The sequence below is a fragment of the Falco punctatus genome (assembly GCF_963210335.1).
Source record: "Falco punctatus genome assembly, contig: scaffold_35, whole genome shotgun sequence".
NCBI lineage: Eukaryota > Metazoa > Chordata > Aves > Falconiformes > Falconidae > Falco > Falco punctatus.
Window position 1 is genome coordinate 757355 of NW_027660155.1, and position 23225 is coordinate 780579.

General features: G+C 46.3%; 1 protein-coding gene across 1 annotated transcript; it reads right to left on the reverse strand.

Annotated features, from left to right (window-relative positions):
- Positions 1-645: 645 nt before the first annotated feature.
- Positions 646-9163, reverse strand: LOC308057751 (ras and Rab interactor 2-like; the record flags this gene model as incomplete). Its single annotated transcript, XM_080411803.1, has 4 exons — positions 8907-9163; positions 6653-6816; positions 2283-2342; positions 646-753 (listed from the first exon to the last, which is right to left on the reverse strand). Exons 1-4 carry the CDS (start codon positions 8944-8946, stop codon positions 646-648), a joined length of 372 nt encoding a protein of 123 aa, XP_080267929.1. The 5' UTR covers positions 8947-9163.
- Positions 9164-23225: the final 14062 nt, after the last annotated feature.

Genomic DNA, 23225 nt, shown 5'->3' on the forward strand with positions numbered 1-23225 from the left:
AAGACAAGGACCTTTTTCTATACAGTATCTCTATTAGAATTCAGGCTACATGCGGCGAATGAAGAGACGGGACGCAGCTTGATGCAAGCAAATGTCAATTTATTGTACAGAAGCACGAGTTTCTATACACTTTCAGAAGCTGCGCGTTTGAAACAGATTGGTTCTTGAAGCTAAGCCTTGCATACTAGGCAATCCCTGATTGGTGGTTAGCTGCCATCAATTAACAGCAAGGTGTTACCTTTCCTTGGCGCCATCCTTGGCGCCATCCGTCTCCCACCCCCCTGTGCTCTGCAAACATGCCTCATCATGTTAATTGTTGTCTAGACAAGCTCGAGCACATTCCCCTCAGCTAACCGATTGCCACGCATGGTCCTAGTTTCCAGCCCGCTCCTGCAGCTACACCCTACTCATTCTGGCAAGTTAGCTTTCATAGAAACCCTGAGATCTTACACCGCCACATGACAGTTTTAGTCTTGTTCTCTAATTACAGGGAATCCTCAGCGAATCAGAACACTACTTAAAGCAAAATTCTGGGTCTCTTTCATGCAAGTCAAATACCTAAGCCATGTCAGTTGAGAGGTTACTTTTAGAAGATTAAAGATAAGCATGGTACTCACACTTCTGAAATTTCTCCCAGTAGTTCCATCAATTTAGCAGCCAAACCCAGCTGTTGAAATTCCGGTGCGACAGAGAGAGCAGTAACATGTCCGTGCCACTCTTCCCCAGCCACAGAGCCTTCCGCTTTACCCAGTACTGCGAACGTACAGAGCATCAGAGCAGTAAGGAGCACCTTGGGAATAATGCACCACACGCAGCCACACGACTTTACAAAAAACCAAGCAGTCTACAAACAAACATTGCAATGATTGTGGTAAAGGCTTAAGCAGTGATTCTATGCTATTACTGAGTGATTCAGCAGCCACTAAGTTTCATTTTGACACAGTATTACTGTTTTTTCTTCGTTAGTATAAATAAATAAATGGATCTCCACAAATTCATTGTTTGAGGTGTGACTTCCAAATGCAAGTTTTAAGCAATTCTCTTGAGTCTTTAAGTGAGCGGAATTCACGACCGAAGGAATGGAGGGCTAGAAGCCCAAAAGTCACTCGCCATCCCAGCAATTACTGAAGACTTTTTTTGACTATGGGGCAATAGAGCTTGGGACACTTTGCCAATGTGGCAAGAGAAAGCAAAGGCCCTGGAAACACTGGACGTTTAGGGAAAAATAAAAAATAAAAGCAGGGATGGGTGTGTGTTCTTCATAGTTCCTCTCCTTTCTACACAGAGCCAAGCTACTGTTAGCTCGTTAATGAATATGCAGACTTCCACAGGGCACTGCTAAATAAGCAACTGATGTGGTGGGTACAGAGAAACCTTCCGTACAGCAAACGCTTTAAGCTTTACTGTTAAACACTTCATTTCCTGGGTCCCTACAAAGACTCCCATTCTGTGCCCACCTTCTCAAACCCCCCAAAAGAAGGGGAATAAAAACAACTGGAAGGAACAAATACATATATATATATACACACACACGTAAAAACACGGCGAATCTCTGTAATTAAAAAAATTAGGAAAGGATGCAATCATCCAAGTAATGAGGAGTTAACTGATGCGCTGCATCAGACAGTCTTGTCAAACTCATGCTGGTGAAACTAAGCTCATACCAGTTGGTTTACTGAAACACTTGTCATTTTGATTCAAGTATAAGACATTTGGCTATAGAGTGAGTGCAAGAAAATACATTTTTGCACACTACAGCAAGAGACCTGCAAAGGGCCACGGTATAATATGCTTCAAAAGAGTCTGTGGTACAAGAAATTCAGCCTCATGGGCTGCTGGCTCAAACACACTGGTGGAACACTGTATAACTGGCCATACGCACGGTTTACACGGAGTGTTGTATGCAATGCACATGTTTAACTAGGTATTTATGGTTTAAGACTTGTTTTAGCTCCTAAGGCAGGCAGCCAGCAAAGATGTTTTCAAGAGTTAACAAGGAACAGAAATTAAAGGAGTTGCTGGTTTTAAGAAGCTGACTCATCATTGTTTTGAAAAATGGCACCATATGGATCACTGTTAATGCGCTTGTAGACAAAGCGAAAGACCTTGGGTTGCGGGCGGCTGTGCAGCTCTGTCTTAATCTTCTGAGGGTAGGTATCTTCTGTCAGTTGCTGCCAGGTGTCATCAACAAAAAGAAACAGGCTATAGTCTTCTGGATTCTCCACTCTAAACTTTTCAGCACAAAGCTGACATACATCTGCGGTAGTGATGTAGGGTCTTACTAGTAAGGTCTTTCCTGTACACGCACTGTTAACTTCCTGGAATGCAACACGAAGGTAGTTCTGTAGAATGAGAAAACAGACATCAGAAACAAAACCTCCAAACCTCATCCTCTGAAAACAGGAAGCTCAGCAACAAACAGCAATCCTCTCTATGTTCTAGTTGTGAAACGCACACCAGTGATTCCTGTACATTACAGCCACCTTGTGAATTGACGTTGGTGATAAGACTGTGGCAGGCATAACAAATTCATAAGTTGACATCCTCCTTTCCTTGGCTCACATTCTAACCCTGCAATTACAAACGAACAGATAGCAGTCTTAAAGCCCCATTGAAAACATCAGTGGTTTTAACGGGACTGGGTGTTTGGCCTTACTAGGAAACTAAATGCTGTGAAGCAAAATAAACATCAGAGGCTGTAGGACAAGGCCTCAAGAACAAGAGTCCAAGTACTGATAGCTTGATGAATAAGACTTGTAGGGCACAAGCCCTGGGAACCAAGGAACAAGCTAACTGCAGACCCCTGAGCCGCTACAGCTGAGGAGGCAGCAAGACGGACAGAGAAACAAGTAGCCGGATAAGGGAACGGATGGCGCCGATATGTAACTTTGTTAATCAAGAAAGCCGCCTAGAAAGAAACTCCCTAACTTTGGAATAGAAATTGTTGCTATGATAAGGTAAACTTCCTATTGTTTAAACGGTGTGTCTTAAATGTCAACCAATTGGTGTGTAATATGTAGAAGGTAGAAACGTATATAATTGTAAGAAAATCACTAATAAACTGACATCTTGCTTGCATCAAGCTGTGTCCCGTCTCCTCATTCGCCACAAATTGGTGACCCTGACATGATCCAGTGAAGGATCCGACGTGGAGGGGCTCTTGAATCGCCTGAGCGACTTGCAGCGAATCCCACAGAACTCTGAATGAACCGCTGAAGTGGGAGCCGGCCGGCCTGAAATCCCTCCGGAGTTGAGAGGTGAGCTGTGGGAAATGCGTAATGGCGAATCAGGCTTCGTCCCCAGAAAGAGACGTTTATGAGCTTATGAAAAGTCTCCCTAACAAACATGAGAAAAGTATTTCTGGGCATGACCTTAAAGCAATGCTCAAGTGGGTGCAAGTAGATATGCCCGCAGTGACTGCATCTACAATTTTTGCACGGGAACTTCAGAACAACACAGGGGTGAAATTGTGGGATTCTGTGACAAAAGGCAATACTGAGTCCCACCGTCTGCTCTCTTCATGGAGAGTTATTTTTGAGACTATGAAAGCACAAGAAGAAAAGGCAGAGGAAGGAGAGGAAGAGGAGTCGCATGCTCTTTACCAGCCTCTAAGTCACAGTGCTCTAAACCCCTGGGTGTCAATGCAGTTGAGTATCCGTCAGAGGAAGATCCCTTTGACCCAGGACTGGCAGACCCTGAAAAAGGACCTGATTTATACTCTCCTGATCCACGCGATCTGTGGGCAAAAATAAAGAAACAAGCTTTAAGGGAGGTGGATTTAGAAATGGCTAAGACTATAGTTGCTCCGGTCTTGTACACTCAGGGTCGGGCAGGGGGACCACCTCTTTCTTTTTCGGTTGTTAGGGAACTGCACCGCAAGAGGCAGCATGCCCAAGAGATGATGCTGCAACTGCTGGTCAATACTATTGAAGAGAAGCTTCACACAATATGTTCATCATAAGGAAAAAGAAAAAAACCCAACCCTCTGCCAGCAACACACAAGGGTGTTGATCCACAGGTTGCTGCACGATAAACCATTCACACTCTTTATGCTGCAGCATGCAAAAGGCAATCCATTTTCATGCAGGACATTTTCATCACATTAACCGATGGCAACTTAGTGTCTGAGCCTGATGTAACCAAATTTCATCTAACAGGCTTAGAGGGAGGCAGAAAGAAAATTTACTCTGCAACATTAAAGTAAAACCGTATGATCACGAGGCAAAAGCTGGATCTTTTTTCTCTGCTGAAATTCACACATGTGCACAACTGATAACATAGATTAATTCTAAACAAGCCCTACAAGGAAACACAGTTCTATCTTTCAAAAAGTATTTAAAAAGTAAAATAAAAAGCAACGGGAAAAAAACACACCCAACCACAAAACACTTTTGGACACATGAGCAAAGCAGCCTGCCATCACGTGCTTTTTTGCAAAAAACTAACTGCAATTAGAAACTAAAAGCAGTAAAATGAAAGGAGATGGAAAAAATGACAGTAAGAAAGACCTGTTTATTTACTGAGCTGATACTTACGTTTGTACGCTGAATAAATTAAGCATGCTAAATCACAATGGCAAAAATTCACGTTTCCTAAGAACAAGCTGTTAAAAGCTAAGACTGAGAAGAATGCTCATATGACTTCAGTTCCAAAGAGCACTCTGGGTTTTTAATAAACTTTTGATAGCTTGCAGACTGAAACACTGGAACTTTGCAACAGCTTTTAAACCATTAGGACTGAGCAGAACTAATCCATTTTTGTTAGCCGGTGTGAAGAAAAAATAAATAAAAAAAATCAAATCAGCTCTAAATAAGGCAAAGCACACTACAGTTTCAATTTCTAACGTAGCTAACACAGAGAAGACCTGTTTTTCGATGCTTCTAGATGGACAGGATTGCTTCAAGGAGAGGCTGAGGTTTGTGCAAATGCCTGTAACTCATATAGTAAGTATCAAAATTCTTTATGCAGTATCAGCAAGTTGTATTTCATCATCATCAAAATACCAGATTTTTTGCTTTTCCATCCTTTTGAGGGAGGGAGGATGAAGGCCTTTCCAGGACCCAAAAGCTGGTGGTAAGGCTGTGAGACAGCACCACAGACATGTAGTGACCACATCCTGGTTCAATGTGGGAAAGATGAGTTGAGCTGAAGCTGTGTTACACATACCTTGTAGGGAAGGTGCTTCATGTCAGGACTGCAGATGTGGAGAAGGGAGATGGAAAACTGGCATTCTGGGCAGGCAGCAAAGTGCTTGAATTTGTGCCAAGCATAGCCTGGAAGCGGAGCGACCTTACTGATTTGAGGCTCTCTTTCAAAGAGTCAAAGGAGCAGCCCTGGACACAGCTGGTGCCAGCTCTTCCTGTGCTCCCCTGCATCTTCCAGCATCCAGCACGGCGTCCAGCTGTACAGGTAGCTTGGCTGAAGTTCAGTTGCTGAGGAAGAGAAGGTGAAACTGAATACAAGATCCTGCTGAAAAAAATCTTCTGTCATTTAGTCATCCAGCAGAAATACAAAGGTGATTAATTTTCCTATTAAGCGTAATATTTTGCTAGAAAGAACAAAGACTCAAGGTACTTGAATGTGACACCTAACTACAGGTAAGCAGAATATAAAATGGATCCCAGTAAGATGGACTAGCTTTGTGCGCTTGCCACAGTTTGGAATTTCTGTTTGTCAGTTCTCCTGTTCCTAAGAGAGGCATATTGTGGGAGACTGCTGCTTTTCCCAGCTCCTTCCTGTTCAGTGATGTGCTGTGGTTGTTTGCATGGACACTGAAAGCAGGAGCCGCAAGTGAAAGGTTTAATTACTTCCTGTTGACCCCATACCTTCATTTATCAAGCTCTTAGCTCCATCATAACTCATTGACGGTTGTTGTTAGCCTCTCCAGCAGCTTTGCACTGTGGTATGGACTGTAAACAACCAGACACAAAGGAGTAAATCCTTTCTTCTCGATTCCAACATCCTCCTTGCTTCAGTTCGCAAACTGATGCATCTGGACAGACAGCAGCACGCCTATCTACGTAACAATCTTTTCCTATATGAAAGGCATGCAGACTTGGTTTTAAAAGATAAAGTAATCCCGACTGTTTTGTTATTCTTCAGTTGGAGTTACTGCCCTACTCTGAAAGAGCAGTAAGAAATGGGAGGGGGGAGAAAAAAACCCCACAAAACAAACTACAAACATGAAGACATCCACAATACAGAACTCTACTCCTTGCTTAAACTTTCAAATTGTAGGCAAGCTTTTCTGCCAAGTCTCCTCTCTATTACCCACGGTAAGCCACCAATCGCTACTGGGGAGTTGTGATGATTTATACCACTGGAAATCTGGGTTTGTTCTTTTTAACAGCAAAGCGTACAAAGAAGCTGAATCGAAAATACAATTTGGTCTGTCCTCGCTCTGCACGACTTAAATACAAAGGACAGTGGGAAAGCTCCATTATTTAGTGTTTCCTTTATACCATCATAACCACACTCTGTTATGAAGTGGAAAGACTTTGAAACAGAGGCAAATTTGCCAGCCATCTTCTCAGCACTGCTTCACACCACTTGTGGCCCCAAGGAAATCATTATGAATCATACTTCTCAAATGGAGATTTCCAACAAAACAACCATCCCCTGGGCTTTTTTTCTCTTCAGCCTAAAGCTCTACCTGAAAATCATCAACTGAAGGCATTGTTCTGTTAGTTGTCCTCCTCTTGTGCCATTGCCGGAGAGTATCTCTAGCTTCTGAACTCAGCAGCTGGGCAGCCTGGTCTTCCTGGAAGTTCTTGATCAGCAAAAGTGCTCCATAAGCACTTGCCAAGGAATATCCTCCTGTGAAGGACAGCAGGGGAAGAACAATTCACAGTGGTTGCAAACACCACGCCAGTTCCAACGGGTCACAGTCAAAAGTACAAACGATTTCTGTTTTTTTTTTTTTTAATAAACAGACGCACACATACACGAAAGTCACTGCATTCTATGGCCAAAATATTTATACGTAAAGAAAAACAGCTTACTTGCCTGCAAAATACTGGACAGTGTGTTCTCAGCTGCTAAGAGCTGTGCAGTGGTTGCCTGGGCTCCATATTATCAAAGTGGTGCAACAGTATCCATCTCTGGGTCCGCTAGCGCTGGGGGTGGCCGGTTATTTAAATGACCAGTGTCACTCCTTTACTCCTGAGTGTTTTTACAAAGGTGGAACATGAGTTTTCTTCTAAACAGTTTCCAAACAGCGATTTGTTTTCTTCCTGAGCTTCAAGCGGGGATCAAACAAACACAGCTGTTTAAACGACATAAAAGACCATCTACCACTGTTCAGGAACTTAAAAGTGACCCCCTTAGTGGCAACAAAGCAATGACCGAGCGTGTGATTTGTACCTGGAAGCATCCCAAAGGTTTTGCTTTTGTTTTTAAAAGGCAGGCTGTGTTTGTTCACCTATGTCCAACACTACATCCAACTAGTTCAGGAGGCAGCGTGTACAGCTCTCCAGACTTCACCTTTATTACATGAGTGGAGAACAAAGTACAGCCACAACAGAGTTGCCGATGTACAAAAGGAGCTGCAGGTCACAAAGGAAAAGGACTCTCAGCAGGAGGCAACAGTCCTCAGCAACCAGGAGAAACAGAAGACAGGCTATCATATATTTCTCTTGCTCTTTAAGTAAACTATTTGAGTGGGAGCGTTCAATTAAGAGGCAGCGCGGTCTATTTGTGGAGTCATTCAGAGATGCAGTCTATGCTCACAGTAGTGCTTTCTGTATTACCGACAGCATCCTCTCGCTTTCAGCTCTGTGACGAGTTCACTACGTGGAAGACACGCAAGACCCACCAGACAAACTGGAAAATACATTTACATTTGAACCGCACAACCCCAAAGCACTAAACAATTTTTCCTGCACCGTACAGTTTAACTAGTGCACAGACAGGGCCAGCCAATAGATGAATGACTTTTGCTACATTAAAAACGACACGACTTAACAGCCCAGTAAATATTTCTGCCTTTCAAGCGTGTTAATGATCTCCAGCTTCACATCTCAAGTATTTTCTGTCCTAAGATTCCTGAACAATGCACCCTGCACACAAAGCAGGGAACAGACTAGTACTGAACCAGAGGAAACCCGACACAGTTCTGTCATGCATATCGGCATGTAAAAGGATACAGCAATTTCAGCAACCCAAGAGATAGCAGAAATGGGACGTATACACATATACTTAACTCACAGCTGAGCTTGGTCACAAGAACCTTTGAAACTTCCTCATAAACTGATAGATTCTGGGGCCTACCAAGGGCTGGCAGAATACCTCTTTGTTAAAACCACCACCGTGAAAACAAAGGAGGGAGATTTCCTTGCCTCTAGCAGACTTCAGCCATTGTTCAAGAGTGCCTTAAGAAACATATTCCTAGGCCTCATAAAAATACTCTGTGAGAAGCAAGTATCGGGCATAAACCAGGATCATTAAGGGGGGCAACATTCTCAAAAGCACTCTCCCCAGAGGGGCAGAGAATTCCCCCAAAGATTTTACAAAGCACCTAACCCGGGTCCCATTCCAGGTCTCACAACTCAATTGAATGCTGCAGACCCAGACATACTCTCGGGACATTTTCAGGCACAGAAGGATAACCACAGTTGGCACCCGCACAGCCTATGTTTGCTTGCTAAGTCAGGGCGCCTCCTCCTTCTTGGCAGAAAACAACATACTCCCTCCTAAGACGTCGGTAGATTCCCAGGTCACTTGGGGCTGTAACTCTGCAAGCTAACCAGCCTTCTCTTATTTTAAGGTGGAAATAATTACGAGGTTCTCTTGTTACACTACCGCCATCACCGACTACATGACTCCGTCAAAAGGGTTTCTACTCAAACGAGGTGAGGAAGAATCCCCCTTCCCCAGCCCTCCACTCAGTTCTAATAGCAGTTGATTACCTTCTCCATGCAGCAAAGATGGGTCCAGCAATTCCACCATGTATTCAGTTTCAGTATCCAGCTCCAGCGTATCACCCTGGGCCAGCACATATGCCAACACAGGCAAGAAGTCATCAGCTCCATACAGCCTCCCTGGGTCAAAGAGAACACAGGCAGCGATAGACAAATCACACCCTTTTACCAGTTTCGGTGTTTGAAAGGAAAGTGTTATTTTGCTGCCTTTACTGACCGGGTTTGTATTACTCTAGAGCCTCTCGTTACGGATGTGCAGCAAAGAGAACATCATCGGACACTTGGTGGGCAGCGTCCAGCTTCATCTTGTACTTCTAACGAGCACAAACTGGATGACGCAGACCTTGAAGCACGCAAGGGAATTTAAAGACTGGGCTCACCTTGGTGTCAGCTCAACTGGTGAACTCACAAGAGGTAGCCATGCCAGTCTGGCCTGACCTCCACCCGCACTTCTGTCAGTGGCTAAAAGAAAATCAATGGGCATTTTCTTTATACGTGCACGGACGACGTCCCCTTTCTGGAAGGATCCAGCCACAAGTATCCGTTCCTGAGTCCGAAACCCAGCAGAGAAGCCTGTATATAAAAGCCTATTAGATTTTACATGAAAACTCTGCACATTTCCTTGATGGATCATGGTTAGAAACACCAGTGAGCAAAGCCTCACGTAACTCCCAACTAGCTGGTGAAGCATCATCAGTAACAACAGCACGCAACACACAGAGGCTCTGCTGTACCTAGGTCTGTATGTGTTCCTCTTACCGCATTTAAACTTTCTCTTTAGAAAACGCTATGTGGCTAGATCTCTGGGTCTGGCCAAACTGTGCTCATTGCAGAAGCGGTGTGATGGTCACTTGAAACATCAAGATCGGGAGCCAGTTTAAACTATGGCGAAACTCCAGAGGACTGAAGGGCTGATATTGAAAGTCAGACCAGCTAAGACATACCCTCCAGGTATTACACTATTATATGGCTGAGATTACAGGACAAAGCAGGTACTGGAAACAGGTGCTGGCTCGATGCCACATTTTAAAACTTTACACGACAAAGCAAGACAACCCCAAGGAGCATTTGCTGCATCTTAGCCCAAGCCCCTCAGTACAATGGTTCACCAGAAGCCTCTCAGTACTTTTCTTTTGCATGTTGGGAATACCTTACTCAATGTGATAATACAGTATGGAGAAAAAACCAAAGTTTACATCACTTTGGGCAAAGATTCCTATATACATTTTAAAATGCAGGATTTTGCACAGAAATAAGCCAGGTCTAAGCTCCTGCCCAAATCTTGCCAAAGTGCCTGGGGGTCTTTTACAGCCTCAAGCTTTCACCATTCACCTCAAGTCTCAAAAGAAAGCAAGCATCCTGATCGGCACAGAGCCCAGCTGCAGATTCAGCGCTCGAAAGAAAACTGCCAACCACCTGCAGCAGCTTATACTTTCTTAAGAGAAAAAAATCTTCCACTACCACCAGCATTGCTTCACCTTAGCTCGTGACCTACCACGGCAGCGTATGATAAGATGTCAGGCAATAGAGCTGCACCTATGAATTCATGCTGTCCAGCACAGCGTTTTAACTGTGCCACTGACTAATCAAGCGGGTCTTAACTGGTCTGTGGTTCCATTTCACCATCTAGGTTTCAAGTCACTTTGGGACTCCTGCTACAGCGTAAAAATAGATGTTATTTCTCTTGCAAAAACACAAAGAAATTGTCCAAATGAGAACGTTGAGAGGCACAGCAAACCCAAAACACTGGATCAGGGGCTGCTTTCCTCCAGCCATTAACACAGAGCCCTTGTAATTGTCATATTGCATACACACTGCTGAATTACTACAGCTAGATACTGGGTGCATCCTTTATTACGATTTCCAGGAAAATACTAATTTAGAACCAGTGTCAAATTCTAGGCTTACAGGACACATCAACAGAGAAAGCTCTTTGGTAAATATTTTCTTTGAAAACCTTTACTTTGTAAGTGAATTTTCTCTCCCACTCAGCCTCCCTATGACAACATAGCTTACATTAATAATTAGCTTATATCCATTATTTGTACTACAGTGAACCGCCACAAGCACAATAGAAACTAAGGACCCTTCAGCCTGGCCACAGCACAAACACCCTGGCGATGGGGCAGGACCAGAGCCCAGACTAGGCAGATGTATTAGGGGAGCACAGGGACCGAGAAGAGAAAGAGGAGAGGCCGTGTCACCACTAGATCACACATTTATACAGGCTAACAGTGGACATCCCTGCTAGTGGCTAGTTGCTAGTGGCAACTCAAATGTTTCGTTAAACCTCATGCCCTTTCCAGGTTCTTTCCCTGTTCTTACATGTTTCTCCTAGACCAGTCTCTTTTTTTCTCCCCCCAGCCTGCCCTTTTTGGGGGTGGTTTTTTTTTTTTTTTTTTTTGAAATTGCAGGCTATTCCTAAGGCTTGGGATTTACACACACACACACTCCCCTCCAAATAAACATTACCTACTACTTTTGTTTTCTTGCTTTTGCTTTATGTTTTCATTTATTTCATCCTTGTGTTCAACCAATTTTCCTTTTGTGCCTTCAGACTGCTCTTTCTCATACAAACACACCCTTCACACACTCCTCACCTTACAGTGTCTTTGCTTCACACGTAGCATTTATTCTGTACTTGTCTGGCACACAATTCCCAAATGTCCAACCCTATTGGGAGCTCCCATCTCCCCTGTCCCAATTCTGCTGCGGCTTTGGTAGCTTCTCTTACTATTTTCCCCTTCCGAGATCCTGATGGAGGTGGCAAAGCCATGTCTGCTTCATTCCCAGACGCGTCAAACACATCTAGGTGCTCTCTCACGGAGCCTGCAAAAAGGTGGAAAGAGTGAATGTGAGGAGTAGCACTTGCCCTCTGATTTTCTATGGCCACCAGTAAAGGCATAACCAGTCTGACACATGGTCTTAATGGCCTGTCACACAGCGTGAAGGGCAGATCTAGCTTCCCACCAGACCAAAGCCACCAATTATACATAACAAGCGGCAACATTTCAAATGACTGATCTGGTAGAGCCACACAATCACCATTGACAGCACTACCAAACCCAGCCAGGAAAGCAGAAGCATCACCCTTCTGCACAGTGATAGAAACTGCCTCTCCCTGCTATCAGAGCCATCCTCAGGGCTCACAGGGCAGAAATATTTTTCCACCAAGAAAAATGCACAAATCTCACCCACTGGTATGTTAGCTAGCTGAATTTCTAGAGCAGGAGTCCTCAAACTACGGCCCGCGGGCCAGATACAGCCCCCCAGGGTCCTCAATCCGGCCCCCAGTATCTACAGACCCCCCCTGCCCCTGCCAGGGGTTGGGGGGGGGAGGGGGCGGGGAAGGGAACCAAGCAACTGCAGATGACTGCCTGCCACTTCATCTGCACGCCGCCCCCCTGTTTAAAAAGTTTCAGGACCCCTGTTCTAGAGGGTACACATAGTTCCTTGATAGCTTCACTGATTTTTATTTTATTTTTTTTACAGTTCAGCTTGCTTCCTTTATTTATACTGCCTGTTCAGTTTTCTAAGAAAAGTGAAACGGTCAAATGCTTTGCTTGTAAGTGGAACATCTCTGCAGTTTGCATTCCAAGTGCCTATCTCATTTAAGTCAAAATTAAAGCAGTCTGTGCCCTCTATGCCCACGTTAACTCCCACAGGCTTCCACTGGACATGACTAGTTAACATCAGACATCCTTCCCCTCAGCAAAGCGGGGTCATCACCACATCTGGTCACAGGAGGCTCAATAAACTGTAGAGAGTTCAGCACAGATCCCCAGAGCCCTTGGTCCAAAAACAAGGGAGCACCTAGCTTAGGATGGGACATCGGAAAACTCAGTACACTTCTCCGATCCTCTTTATAGGCTCCAGCCCGGCTGGTTCAGCTGCTGCCTGCAGCATCAGCACAGAGGGAGCTGCAGAAACCGTCCCTCCCCAGAGGCTACGGGAACTGGACGTGGCAGGCAGGGAAAACTCCTCCATAGAGCCCCAGTCCCTGGTCGGGGCCAGGCTTGTTACCTGTAGGCAAGAAGTAGAAGCCTCAAGCCTTCTGCCCTCAACCCTTGCTTAGTGCTGCTCCCACAGCTTCCCGTGCAGATGAGCGTCGCAGGAGGCGTTATTTCACATTGGCAGTTTGTGACGGGCTCCAAAAGCAGTGCCTGCAAATTGCTCCGAAATGTACTTGATCACACTCCACATTTACTCTAAAAACTTAAATCTGAAGCAGCACAGAGAAACAGAGCAGATAACTCACATGGCTGTGCTCAAAGCTCTGAACAGGGTCTAAATACTTATTGCTGAAGGCTGTTCCTAATGGTTTTTGTGCCGTTAAGGCAATCGGGTAAACAAAAACAGGACAGAACATTGAGTAAAGCATCCTTCAGTGCTGTCCAGTGACTCTGTTACAGCTAATAGGAATCAAATGAAATAAAGGACATAGCCTCTCTTTGGAATCGCAGCCGTAACTGCCTTGGCTCCGTAAGGGCAGACCGAGAGAGACTGTCATTTTAATGCAGCACATTTGCACAGAACTAGAAAATGAGGAGGTGACTAAGACATGGCAGTGTGTCTGAGGCGGTTGTTGTTCTAAAAAACAAAACAAAAAATCACAACCAAAAAAGCCCACCAAACCAAACAAAAAACCCCACCCCAAAACAACACACAGCCTTTTATTCTCCCTCGTGAATTCTTGGAATAGGCATAAGAACCACAGAGTTCTGCCCTCAAATTAAAAGTGGCAAATTCCAGCAAGTTGAAGCGGCCAACAACACAGCAAGATTGATAAACACTGGAATTATTTCTCAATGGTCAGTAAACACCCCTACGTATCCTAATTAATAGAAAACCTATAGAAACGTTTAGATTATTACTAAAGCCTGGAAGGACAGCATTTCTAGTAATCTGGGTCCTAGACCAATATTCAGTGTCAGAAGACACCTATAAGCTGTTTATCCTTTCTACTGAACTGCTGTTACTGCTGCCTTTCAGAGAAAGGTGTTTCTGGATCCGATCCCCCAAATCAATTCCCAGCTAGCAGTTTTCACTGATTAAATAAAAAAAAGTATAGGAGGGTCATCCCCCCCAGGCAAATGAGCATCTAAGTTCTGAACTGAGGACTGATTCGTTGCATATGAACATCTCTGTATACTCCCCAAATCCAAACTGGCAACACAAATTCTTGTTTGCTTCGGCATATGCAAAGTGTTTTCAGCTGTCCTCCCAGGTTGCTTAATACTCTTCAAGCCAAAACAGACACTCTTCGGGTTTTGTGGGGGTGGGGTTTTTTTGTTTGTTTTGCTTTTTAACTGAGCATCATTCGAGCTGAGCACCATGTAGTGTTCCTGAAGTGATACTTATCAATCATTAGCCTCTAGCCTCAAAATGGGAACAGGAAGTGATCTGATAAATGAATTGTAAAGGCAAACCAGCTCGTTTCGTCATGACTTGTGGATGCATCTGTATCCTGTGCTGACGTGCTATTTTGTTTTGCCACAAACCCCACAAGTCTGCATCTGGAAAGGACAACGTATTAGTCATCACCGCTGTCCTTACACAGCCTCTTTACAGCCTCACTGCCTGAAACTGCAGGCGTGCTCTTGCCTTTTCCTGGCTTCAGTTTACCTGTTACCCACTACTGTTGCTCCACGGAGATTACCTGTCAAACTTCAGATTTACATACAAGCCCTGATCATCACCTACGACAGAAAAACCATCCATCCATAAAAGAAGGCTCAGTAAGAGACTGAACGAGCCTGGGAACCACCACAAAAAGGCACAGTCCTGTAAAGTAACGTTGCCTGGGAGGCTGAAAGCAGAAGGCTGCTTTAGAACACCACGGTGTGTGGTGTGTATGTGCAGAATACACGACTACGCTGCATTTGCTTTCTTATAGCTCTTCCTAATGTCTTGCACATGTATAGACTGGCATGACTGATACAGATCTATTTCAAGACACCTCATGTCAGGATGGCCAGGTGTCCAGCTCTTGGTGGACATCTACAGTGACACATGCCTCACCCCTTGTGCAGACAAGGGCATCTCCTCCAAAGAAGCAAGGCTCGAAAATCAAGACCTCACACAACCTATATGCCTTGATAATCTGCACAACCCTGAAAAGAAAGGTAGGACTGAGGCAGGTGATGGATAGCTGGTGGTGCCAGGAGCTAAACAACTAGGGAAGACAGGTCTCCGGGTAAACCTCCTCCCATTTTACCCGCCTAAAGCATGCCAATGAATGACAGAACTATCTGTGCTAGGTCTGGTTTGCTTTGTTCAGCTGTGGGTTAATTAAAGCTCATGTTATGGCAGTGTGGTAAATACCTATCTTTTCTTAAAGAAGAGGTAATAAAGGACCATGGAATAAGTCACAAAGCAAATCAAAGGGATGCCTGGGAAAGGGAGAACCAAATCCTCTGCTCGGCACTTTTACCGCTTGTTTCTTACTTGCCCTATCTGCCTGCTCCTATAGCGAAAGGAGCAGTGGTGAGGGACACAGTGGTTGGCCTCGACTCAATATGAAAAGATACTAGGATGAACCACAGGGTAAGGGAATGGGACACCAAAACAAATGTACAAGCACCTAAAAAGTAACGCAGCACTAGAAAACAGTCACAATTTTTTTTTTTCCCCAAGAGCCAGTAGTGTCATACCATTCTAATTCCTTTAAGAGGATAACTGGATCAGCGAAGTAGAGGGAAGTAGGGGATGGGCTGTATCCTAACCTTTTTAAAGCCTAAAACCCTATTCCATGCAAATCTCCTATAAGCAAACAAGGGAAATCCTGTCATGCTGTAATTACCATAAGGTGGGTGGCTTGAACGGGTGTATAAAATACTGCACTTGGAGCCCAAGACAGGTATTTGCACAGGGGTCAGCCATGATGTCAGAGCAGAGACTTTACATACAAAATCTGCACATGACATCACAGCACGGGTGGAAGAAGGGCAGCCCCAGTCCTTCGCAGACCAGGTTTAATTAATAAGTGAGAAACGGGCCTAAAGCTAACGTGACAAAATCTCATGAGAACAAAAGTAAAACATTGCCTCTCAGCAAGAGGAATACAAAAGCAAAAGCGCTGCTCAAAGCAGCCTCCCCGGAGCAGCCGGCAGAGTGACTCAGCGGGGGACGGGCTGCGCCTCTGCACACCGCAGCTCTGCCCGCCCGCAGACCCCAGCCCCTGCCACAGGGCATGGCCTGCCAGCCAGGGACCAGCACAGCCTCTCCAAGCCTCCTGCAACACCCAACGTTTAAGAATCCATTACAGATGAGACATACCAAAGCAAAGAACAGACAGTATTGTTTAGGCACCTTCCCACACAACCAGTTAATACCTTATGGCCAAATTACTGAAGCAGCCAGTCGTTTCTTGGGCTGGGCCCAGGCTTGGGCATTGAGACCGAAGCTGTTCGGGTGTCCACCCTGCCTGGTAGAACAGCGACAGTCGGCTTGATTCCCTTCTCTTCACAGACAAGATGATGCAGTATTACCGTTAGATTGCAACACTACCAGAATCATTCCCGGTTTGTATCGAAGTACAACAGTAAGTGTTATGACACACAACATGTTAAAAAAGCAGAGGAGAGGTTTACGTATAGCCAAGGACCACTTACTCCAACTTGTAACTAAACTGATAAATCAACTGAAATATATTTATCAGGTAAGCATTAACACACACAAAGTAAACGCAGTAAGGTGATAGTTTAGGCTTAAAGTTCAAGTCAGTGGAGCTTTCCCTGGAAAGAGGCTCATTCCTCTAACCAGCTTGTCCCATTTGTCAGCCTACCAGGATTTAAAGATTGGGCAGCAAACTCAAAAACAGATAAACCAGCATTGTAGCCAATTACAATTAATTTAATACAATGACTACTGCAAACAATTTAAACTAACACAGTCTGTTGCCTTCACAGGCACGCGGTGACCTGGCTCAGGAACGGCACGGCGGCCGACCCCTGGCCGCACGGTCCATCAGCCCACAGACACCAATGTGGTGGATGGCAAATGGCGTTTATTGCTGAACGACGTGACACTATATAGCCTAGGTTTACAATGTCACTTCCGTCTGCTTACATCATAAATTAAAAGCTGTTGGCTACCTGGAGGGGGGCCCTGTGTTTCCGTACAGCGTGAGATCTTCCAGCCGCCAGGCCCTACCTAGCAACATTCCCCCCCTTCCCCCCCCCCCCCCCCCCCCCCCCGCCGCTTAACCCAACAGGCTAAAATAGTAAAAATATTTCTAAAAAAGAGTACAAAGATAAGGCACACTGAGGAATTGGCACTTGGGAAGCGACTGGGGGTAATGGAGTGTAGCTTGGGATATTTGGGGAGAGCCAGGGAGAATCAGGGGAAATACTGATCAAGTACATTTTTAAAGCAGTTGTTGGTGTTCTACAAACATGATGTTGACCCTTTCTAGCCGGCTCTGGACAAAGGACACAAGCCTGTTTAATATACAGGGTCCGAAGATCAGTGTCAGCAGGATTATTGCAATCGGACCTACCAAGGTGGATATCAGGGTGGCTAGCCACGGAGATTGCTTAAACCATGATTCAAACCACCCTTGTTGGGCTTCCCTGTCTCTTTTCCTTTGAGCCAATCTCTCTCTCAATTTGGCCACCAAGTCCCTAACTACTCTGGTGTGGTCCGCATAGAAGCAACATTCCTCTTTCAAGGCGGCACAGAGGCCTCCTTGTTGCATAAACAGGAGGTCTAATCCCCGTCTATTCTGCAAAACAACCTCTGATAGCGAGGAGAGGGATTACTCCAAAAAGGTAATGGATTTCTCGATTTTTTGTAGGTCTTCATCGATGGCAGCTTGCAGTTGAGGCAGGCCTCGTCACTGGGTCTCTAGGGAGGTCACTCCCGTGGCCGTGCCAGCTGCTCCCAAACCAAGCAGCGTTGCTATTGTTACAGCTGTCAGTACTTCTCTTTTTTGAAGCCTGCTATTGGCTTCTCCCCAGTAGCGGTACATTTCTTCTTCTGGATGGTATAGGATCCTAGGAACAATCAGAATTTGTACACAAAAGTCAGCAGAATCGTCAAAAATTTTGAGGGACACACGGGGAGTTACTCCTGATCGATGGCAGATCCACATTCCGGGTGCGGATGGGATCACCCATTTACGGGTCTTGTCAACCGCAATGGTTCTTGCGCAGACAGCATTATCCCAGCTTGCTAGGGCGACATTACCAATACATACGCCCAGGCCCCTGACTTGGTTCAAGGTAACTCCTTTCCATGGTGTATCCCACCTACACTGGGTTGGATTGCTGTCTGATGAATAATCAAAGGAAGCATCAAGGGCAATGCCCTCGTAGAAGGGGGGATACACGTCATAACATAACCAACAGGAATTCATGAGATCCGGGTTTGACTGATTCAGCGACCGAAAGGTGGCATCTAACACGCTAAAAAATGGCTTGTCGGGTAAATGGTGAAGGTTCATGTTAGGTTGGCTTGAGGGAACTATCTGCTTGGTTAGTAAGGGATCGGCTGGGGCGGGCATGGCAGTCTGCAAGTTTTCTTTTCTTTGCTGGTTATCGCTTTTGATCACGACGTTGGGGCCAATCGCTGTTCTGCTTTTTACTTCCTGTTTTTTAATAAAAAACAGTCCCCCCCTATCTGTGCCGGGTTGCCAGTATCTAACGCCCCAAGTTTTGCCGATGTCCATCCTAGGTCGTTTTCATTGGTTACGTTTAAGAAAATATGTTGGCAGTCACATTTCCCTTGGCATACTGTCCTTCCCATCCCACTTGGTCTCCTAGGGGTACAGCCTATTGGTCCCCAACTGGTTTTAAGAAACGGGTCTGGTTTCGCTACCTTCCAGCCAGATGCGATGGTTTCACAGCCCCAGCGAGAACAGTAATACTGATAAGGGACGTTACAGTAAGATTTGCCGGGGTTAGAGCTGGGACACATATAATACATTATAGTGTTCAAACAGGGGGTTGAGAGGATTAGGTCACAGAGATATACTTGAAAACTAGGGGATCCCGGGGTAACTATCCTTTGCAGTATCTTTTGGTCTTCCCATCTTGCCAGTACCCATTCCCACGGCTGATGTTCATACAAGCCGCTAGACGGTGTTATGAACCCCAAAATTGAGATCACACAAAAACATCTCAGCCCCGCCTTGCGGGAGCTGTTTCGCCGTTGTCTGGACTCCGCAGGTGCAGAGCTCTCAGATGCGGACAGGCCGCTTGCCGACTCGTCGTCTTCTCTTGTCACCAGGGTATACTGGTTACGGGGGTGTCCGATGATCTGGTCCTGCAGATAAAAACTCACAGTTTTCATTAGTTTTATTTTGAAGGTCTGGCTTGATAGACTTAAGTGGACACCATTTGATTCTGTTATCTTTTCTGACCGCAGCATACCCTTGCCCTGTCAGAACTAATTTCCACCCTTGTTCCCACTCTCCTAGCTCATTTCTGATCATGACGTACGGACCTTCTTCTAGCGCTCGAGTGGCCCAGTGCTTCTGGGCAGGGCTATTCACCTCGTCTCCCCTGGGGAACTGGTTTAAAGCTAACAGGGCTGTTGCTAATAAGTGTGCCTGGTCCCTTGAGGGAATGACGTTGGTAAAACCTTCTGTTTTTGCTAATACCTCTAATTTAGATTTCAGAGTTTGATTTGCCCATTCGACTATGGCTTGTCCTGTACTATTATATGGGATACCGTGTATCAGAGTAATACCCCATTTCAGAGCGAACGCCTGGACTGATTTAGACACAAAATTTGGGCTGTTGTCCATTTTGATCTGATTAGGGATGCCAGGCCACGCCATGGCTGTTAGCCAATGTTGGATGGTTGCCTTTGCGTCGGTCTTAAGGTGTTGTGTCGCTACGATCACCCTGCTATATGTGTCTACAGTTACTGCTAGCCATGCTCGAGGTTTTAGCAATTGGCAGAGCGTAAAATCTGTCTGCCACACCTCAGCGGCTTTAAGACCTCTGGGGTTGACTCCGCTAGACCACAATGGTGCTTTTTGACAGTGGGGAAATGTAGCTACTATATGTTTCGCGTCAGTGGCCGAGATCCCACATCTCTTTGCTAACGCTTTAGCTCCAATGTGGAGGGACTCATGTAATTGGCGGGCATCTTTCAGTGTCCACACCCCTTCTGCAGCAGCATCTGCTTTGTCGTTGCCGATTTGGAAGAACCCTTTGATTGGGTTATGGCTATTGACATGGATAACCGATACAGTGCCCTTTCGGGAAAAAAGGGCTTCTTCTAGCATCAGAGCTATTGTGGATGTTGACACGCCGGGCCCTGACATGGCTAAGCAAAGCTTGGCCACAAACATTGGATCAGTTACTATGTTGAGATGTTCTGTTGGGAACAGACCGCATGCCAGCACTACAGCTGCTGCTTCCAGCTGTTGGACGGAGATCGCACGATCGGTCATTTTGACACAGTGCCATTCTCCTCCCGACTGCCATACTGCTGCCGCAGTTGAGGTCGCTGAGGATGCATCTGTGAAGACCATTGGTCCCTGTTGGGGCCGGTCCATGATTTTCCGCGGGAGGTCGACGTCGACAATAGCTAGGATTTGAGTCCAGGGGGGCTTTGTGGCATACCAGACTTCCCCCCCAAATCCGGCGAGGGCTATAGCTAGATATTCTGACATTGCCACTGATTGTGTTGGGAGCTGTTTGCGAAAGGGTAGGTATATTCTGGCTGGCTCAATGCCCAGATGCCTTAGGGCGAGTTTCCTGCCTTTCATGATGAGGTTACCGAGGCACTCAACTCCTGGAGAGAAAGCGCGTGACGTTTTTCCCAGGACTATCCATTGTATTGGCTGAGCTTTTTCAGGAGGGCCTTGGGCCAGCGCTCCTACTCCCCCCCCTACCGTGAAGTGCACATACAGGTCGAGTGGCATAGCTGGGTTCCACCTGGCGAGCGTGTTTGATGACACCTGTTGTTCGATAAAGTCGAGAGAGTTTACTGCCTCTGTCGTCAGAGTTTTTTGTTCCCATGGGTGTTTCCCTTTCAAAAGATCATACAGGGGGGCCATGATTTCGGGAGGGATCAGGACAACATTGCGGAGCCATTGCAAAGACCCCACTAACTGTTGCATATCATGGAGTGTTTTAACGGTTCGACGGATTTTTATTTGAGGAGGTGTTATATAAGAACTTGTGATTCCCATTCCCAAGAAACTGACACAGGGTCCTCTTTTAATTTTTGCACTCGCGATTTCAAACCCGTTTGTCTTGAGGGTTTCTGAAATGATTGTCACCAGGTGGTCTACCTGATTGCCTGATGGTGCGGCAATCAGGATATCATCCATATATTGAATGATAGTCGCAGTCGGGTCACTGCGCCGTACCGGTGCCAGTGCTTGATCCACTGTGATTTGACAGATAGTGGGTGAATTGATCATTCCTTGGGGCAGCACTTTCCACTGGAAGCGTAAGTTAGGGCGTTGGCTGTTTGGAGACACTACAGAAAAAGCAAACCGCTCTTTGTCCGCCTCATGCAGAGGTATTGAGAAAAAACAATCTTTAATATCAAGGACAGCACAAGGTTGTCCCTCCGGAACCATGGAGTTCATGGGCAACAATGTTCGAACGGGACCCATTGGCTGGATTTTTTTGTTTACCTCACGCAGGTCGTGGAGGAGACGAAACCCCTCGCCTGCTCGTTTGGGTATTACAAAGACTGGGGTGTTCCATGGACTAGTGGAAGGCTCTATATGACCTCGTTGCAGTTCGCGGTCAACTAACTCAAGAAGGGCATCCATTCGAGGCTTTGACAGGGGCCACTGCTCGACCCAGACTGGGTCGGACGATTTCCATGTCAGTCTGATCGGTGGGAGTGGGTGTACGGCAGTGGCCCTTACTGTAAATTTGTCACTCTGGCTTTTAATAAGGCTAGGGCGTCCCTTCCCAACAGGGGTGGGACTCCTGACATGACGTATGGGAAGAGGGTAATGGTCTTTTCTGGTCCCTTTTCTGTGTGGAGCGTGATTGCTACCAAGTGAGCACTTTTCCGAGCTCGGGTTAATCCCCCGACTCCGCCCACCATGGAGGCGTCTTCCAATTTCCAATGTGGGGGCCAGCTCGTTTCAGGAATGACTGTAACATCTGCTCCGGTATCAATCAAAAAGGGGATACTGATGGTGGTACCATTTAGGGAATTATGGAGGGAACAAATCCCCCACACCACTGGCGGGTTGTCACACCTTACTGCCAGGGCCACCCAGGGGTCTCGCCCCCACCGGGCGGTCCCTGCTGTCCCTGGGATGGAGGCCAGGTTTGTGGGGTCGTTGGCTGGGCCATAAAGTTGGTTGCTTCCTGCGGGGGCAACAGGTTCAGGAGTGACCCCCCCTGTCTGGGGTTGGTGTAATGGGGCATCCCAAGTGGGAGAGGGCTGTGTGCGGCCCAGGGCCCCCCTCCCCTTCCCGTTTCCCTGCTTTTTAAGCCTGCATTCCTTCGCGAGGTGCCCTCTCTTTCCACAGGCCCAACATGGTCCTTTAGATCGGTTTTGCGGGGGGAGTGCCGTTGGCGGGTCTCCTGATTGGGGGCAATTGATCATCGCATGGCCTGGCTGGCCACATTTGGGGCATATCATCACGCTAGCCAGTGCACGAACGGCCACTTGGATTGGGGCCAGGTGTTCCTCGCTCACTACATGTTTAATCATGTCTGCGAGACTTGACCCAGGTGGCAGCGATCGCAGGATTTCCTTGGGTTTTAGATTAGACTGTTGCCGCAAACAGTCTGCGACAACCGGGCCTTTTGCCTCTGGGGGCAGGGTCGAGGAATCGACTGCTGCTTGGAGGCGATCTACAAACTGTGTGAAACTCTCACTTTCTTTTTGTTTTATTGTGGACCATGGCGATGGCTTGGCAATAACTCTAGAGGTTGTGCGAATAGCCTCTCTAGCTGCACGGGTGGTCGCCATAACTTCATGGGCCCGCAGGCCCTGGGCTTGCGCTTGGGGGGTAATCATTGTTGGGTCTGTACCCATCAACCGCTGTAGGCTGGAGCCGTGTAGCGGATGATCCGCTCCGGTTACTCGGGCTAACTGCCTCGCACAGTTCTCCTCCCATTCTTGTTTGAACACAATCATCCCTGCCCCGTCAAAAATCAACCTACAGGTCTGTTTTATATCGAACGGGAGCAAATCATCTCCCCCAAAAACCCCATCTATGAGTGCTGCGGGCATTTCGGGCGAGCGGGAGTCAGATTCAAATACTCATGGAGTTCAAGATCTGATCCGTTTATTGTACAAACCAGGTACACTTTTATAAGGCATTCTATAAACGTGCGATAATGTGATTGGCTATCTTACAAGCGTAAAATA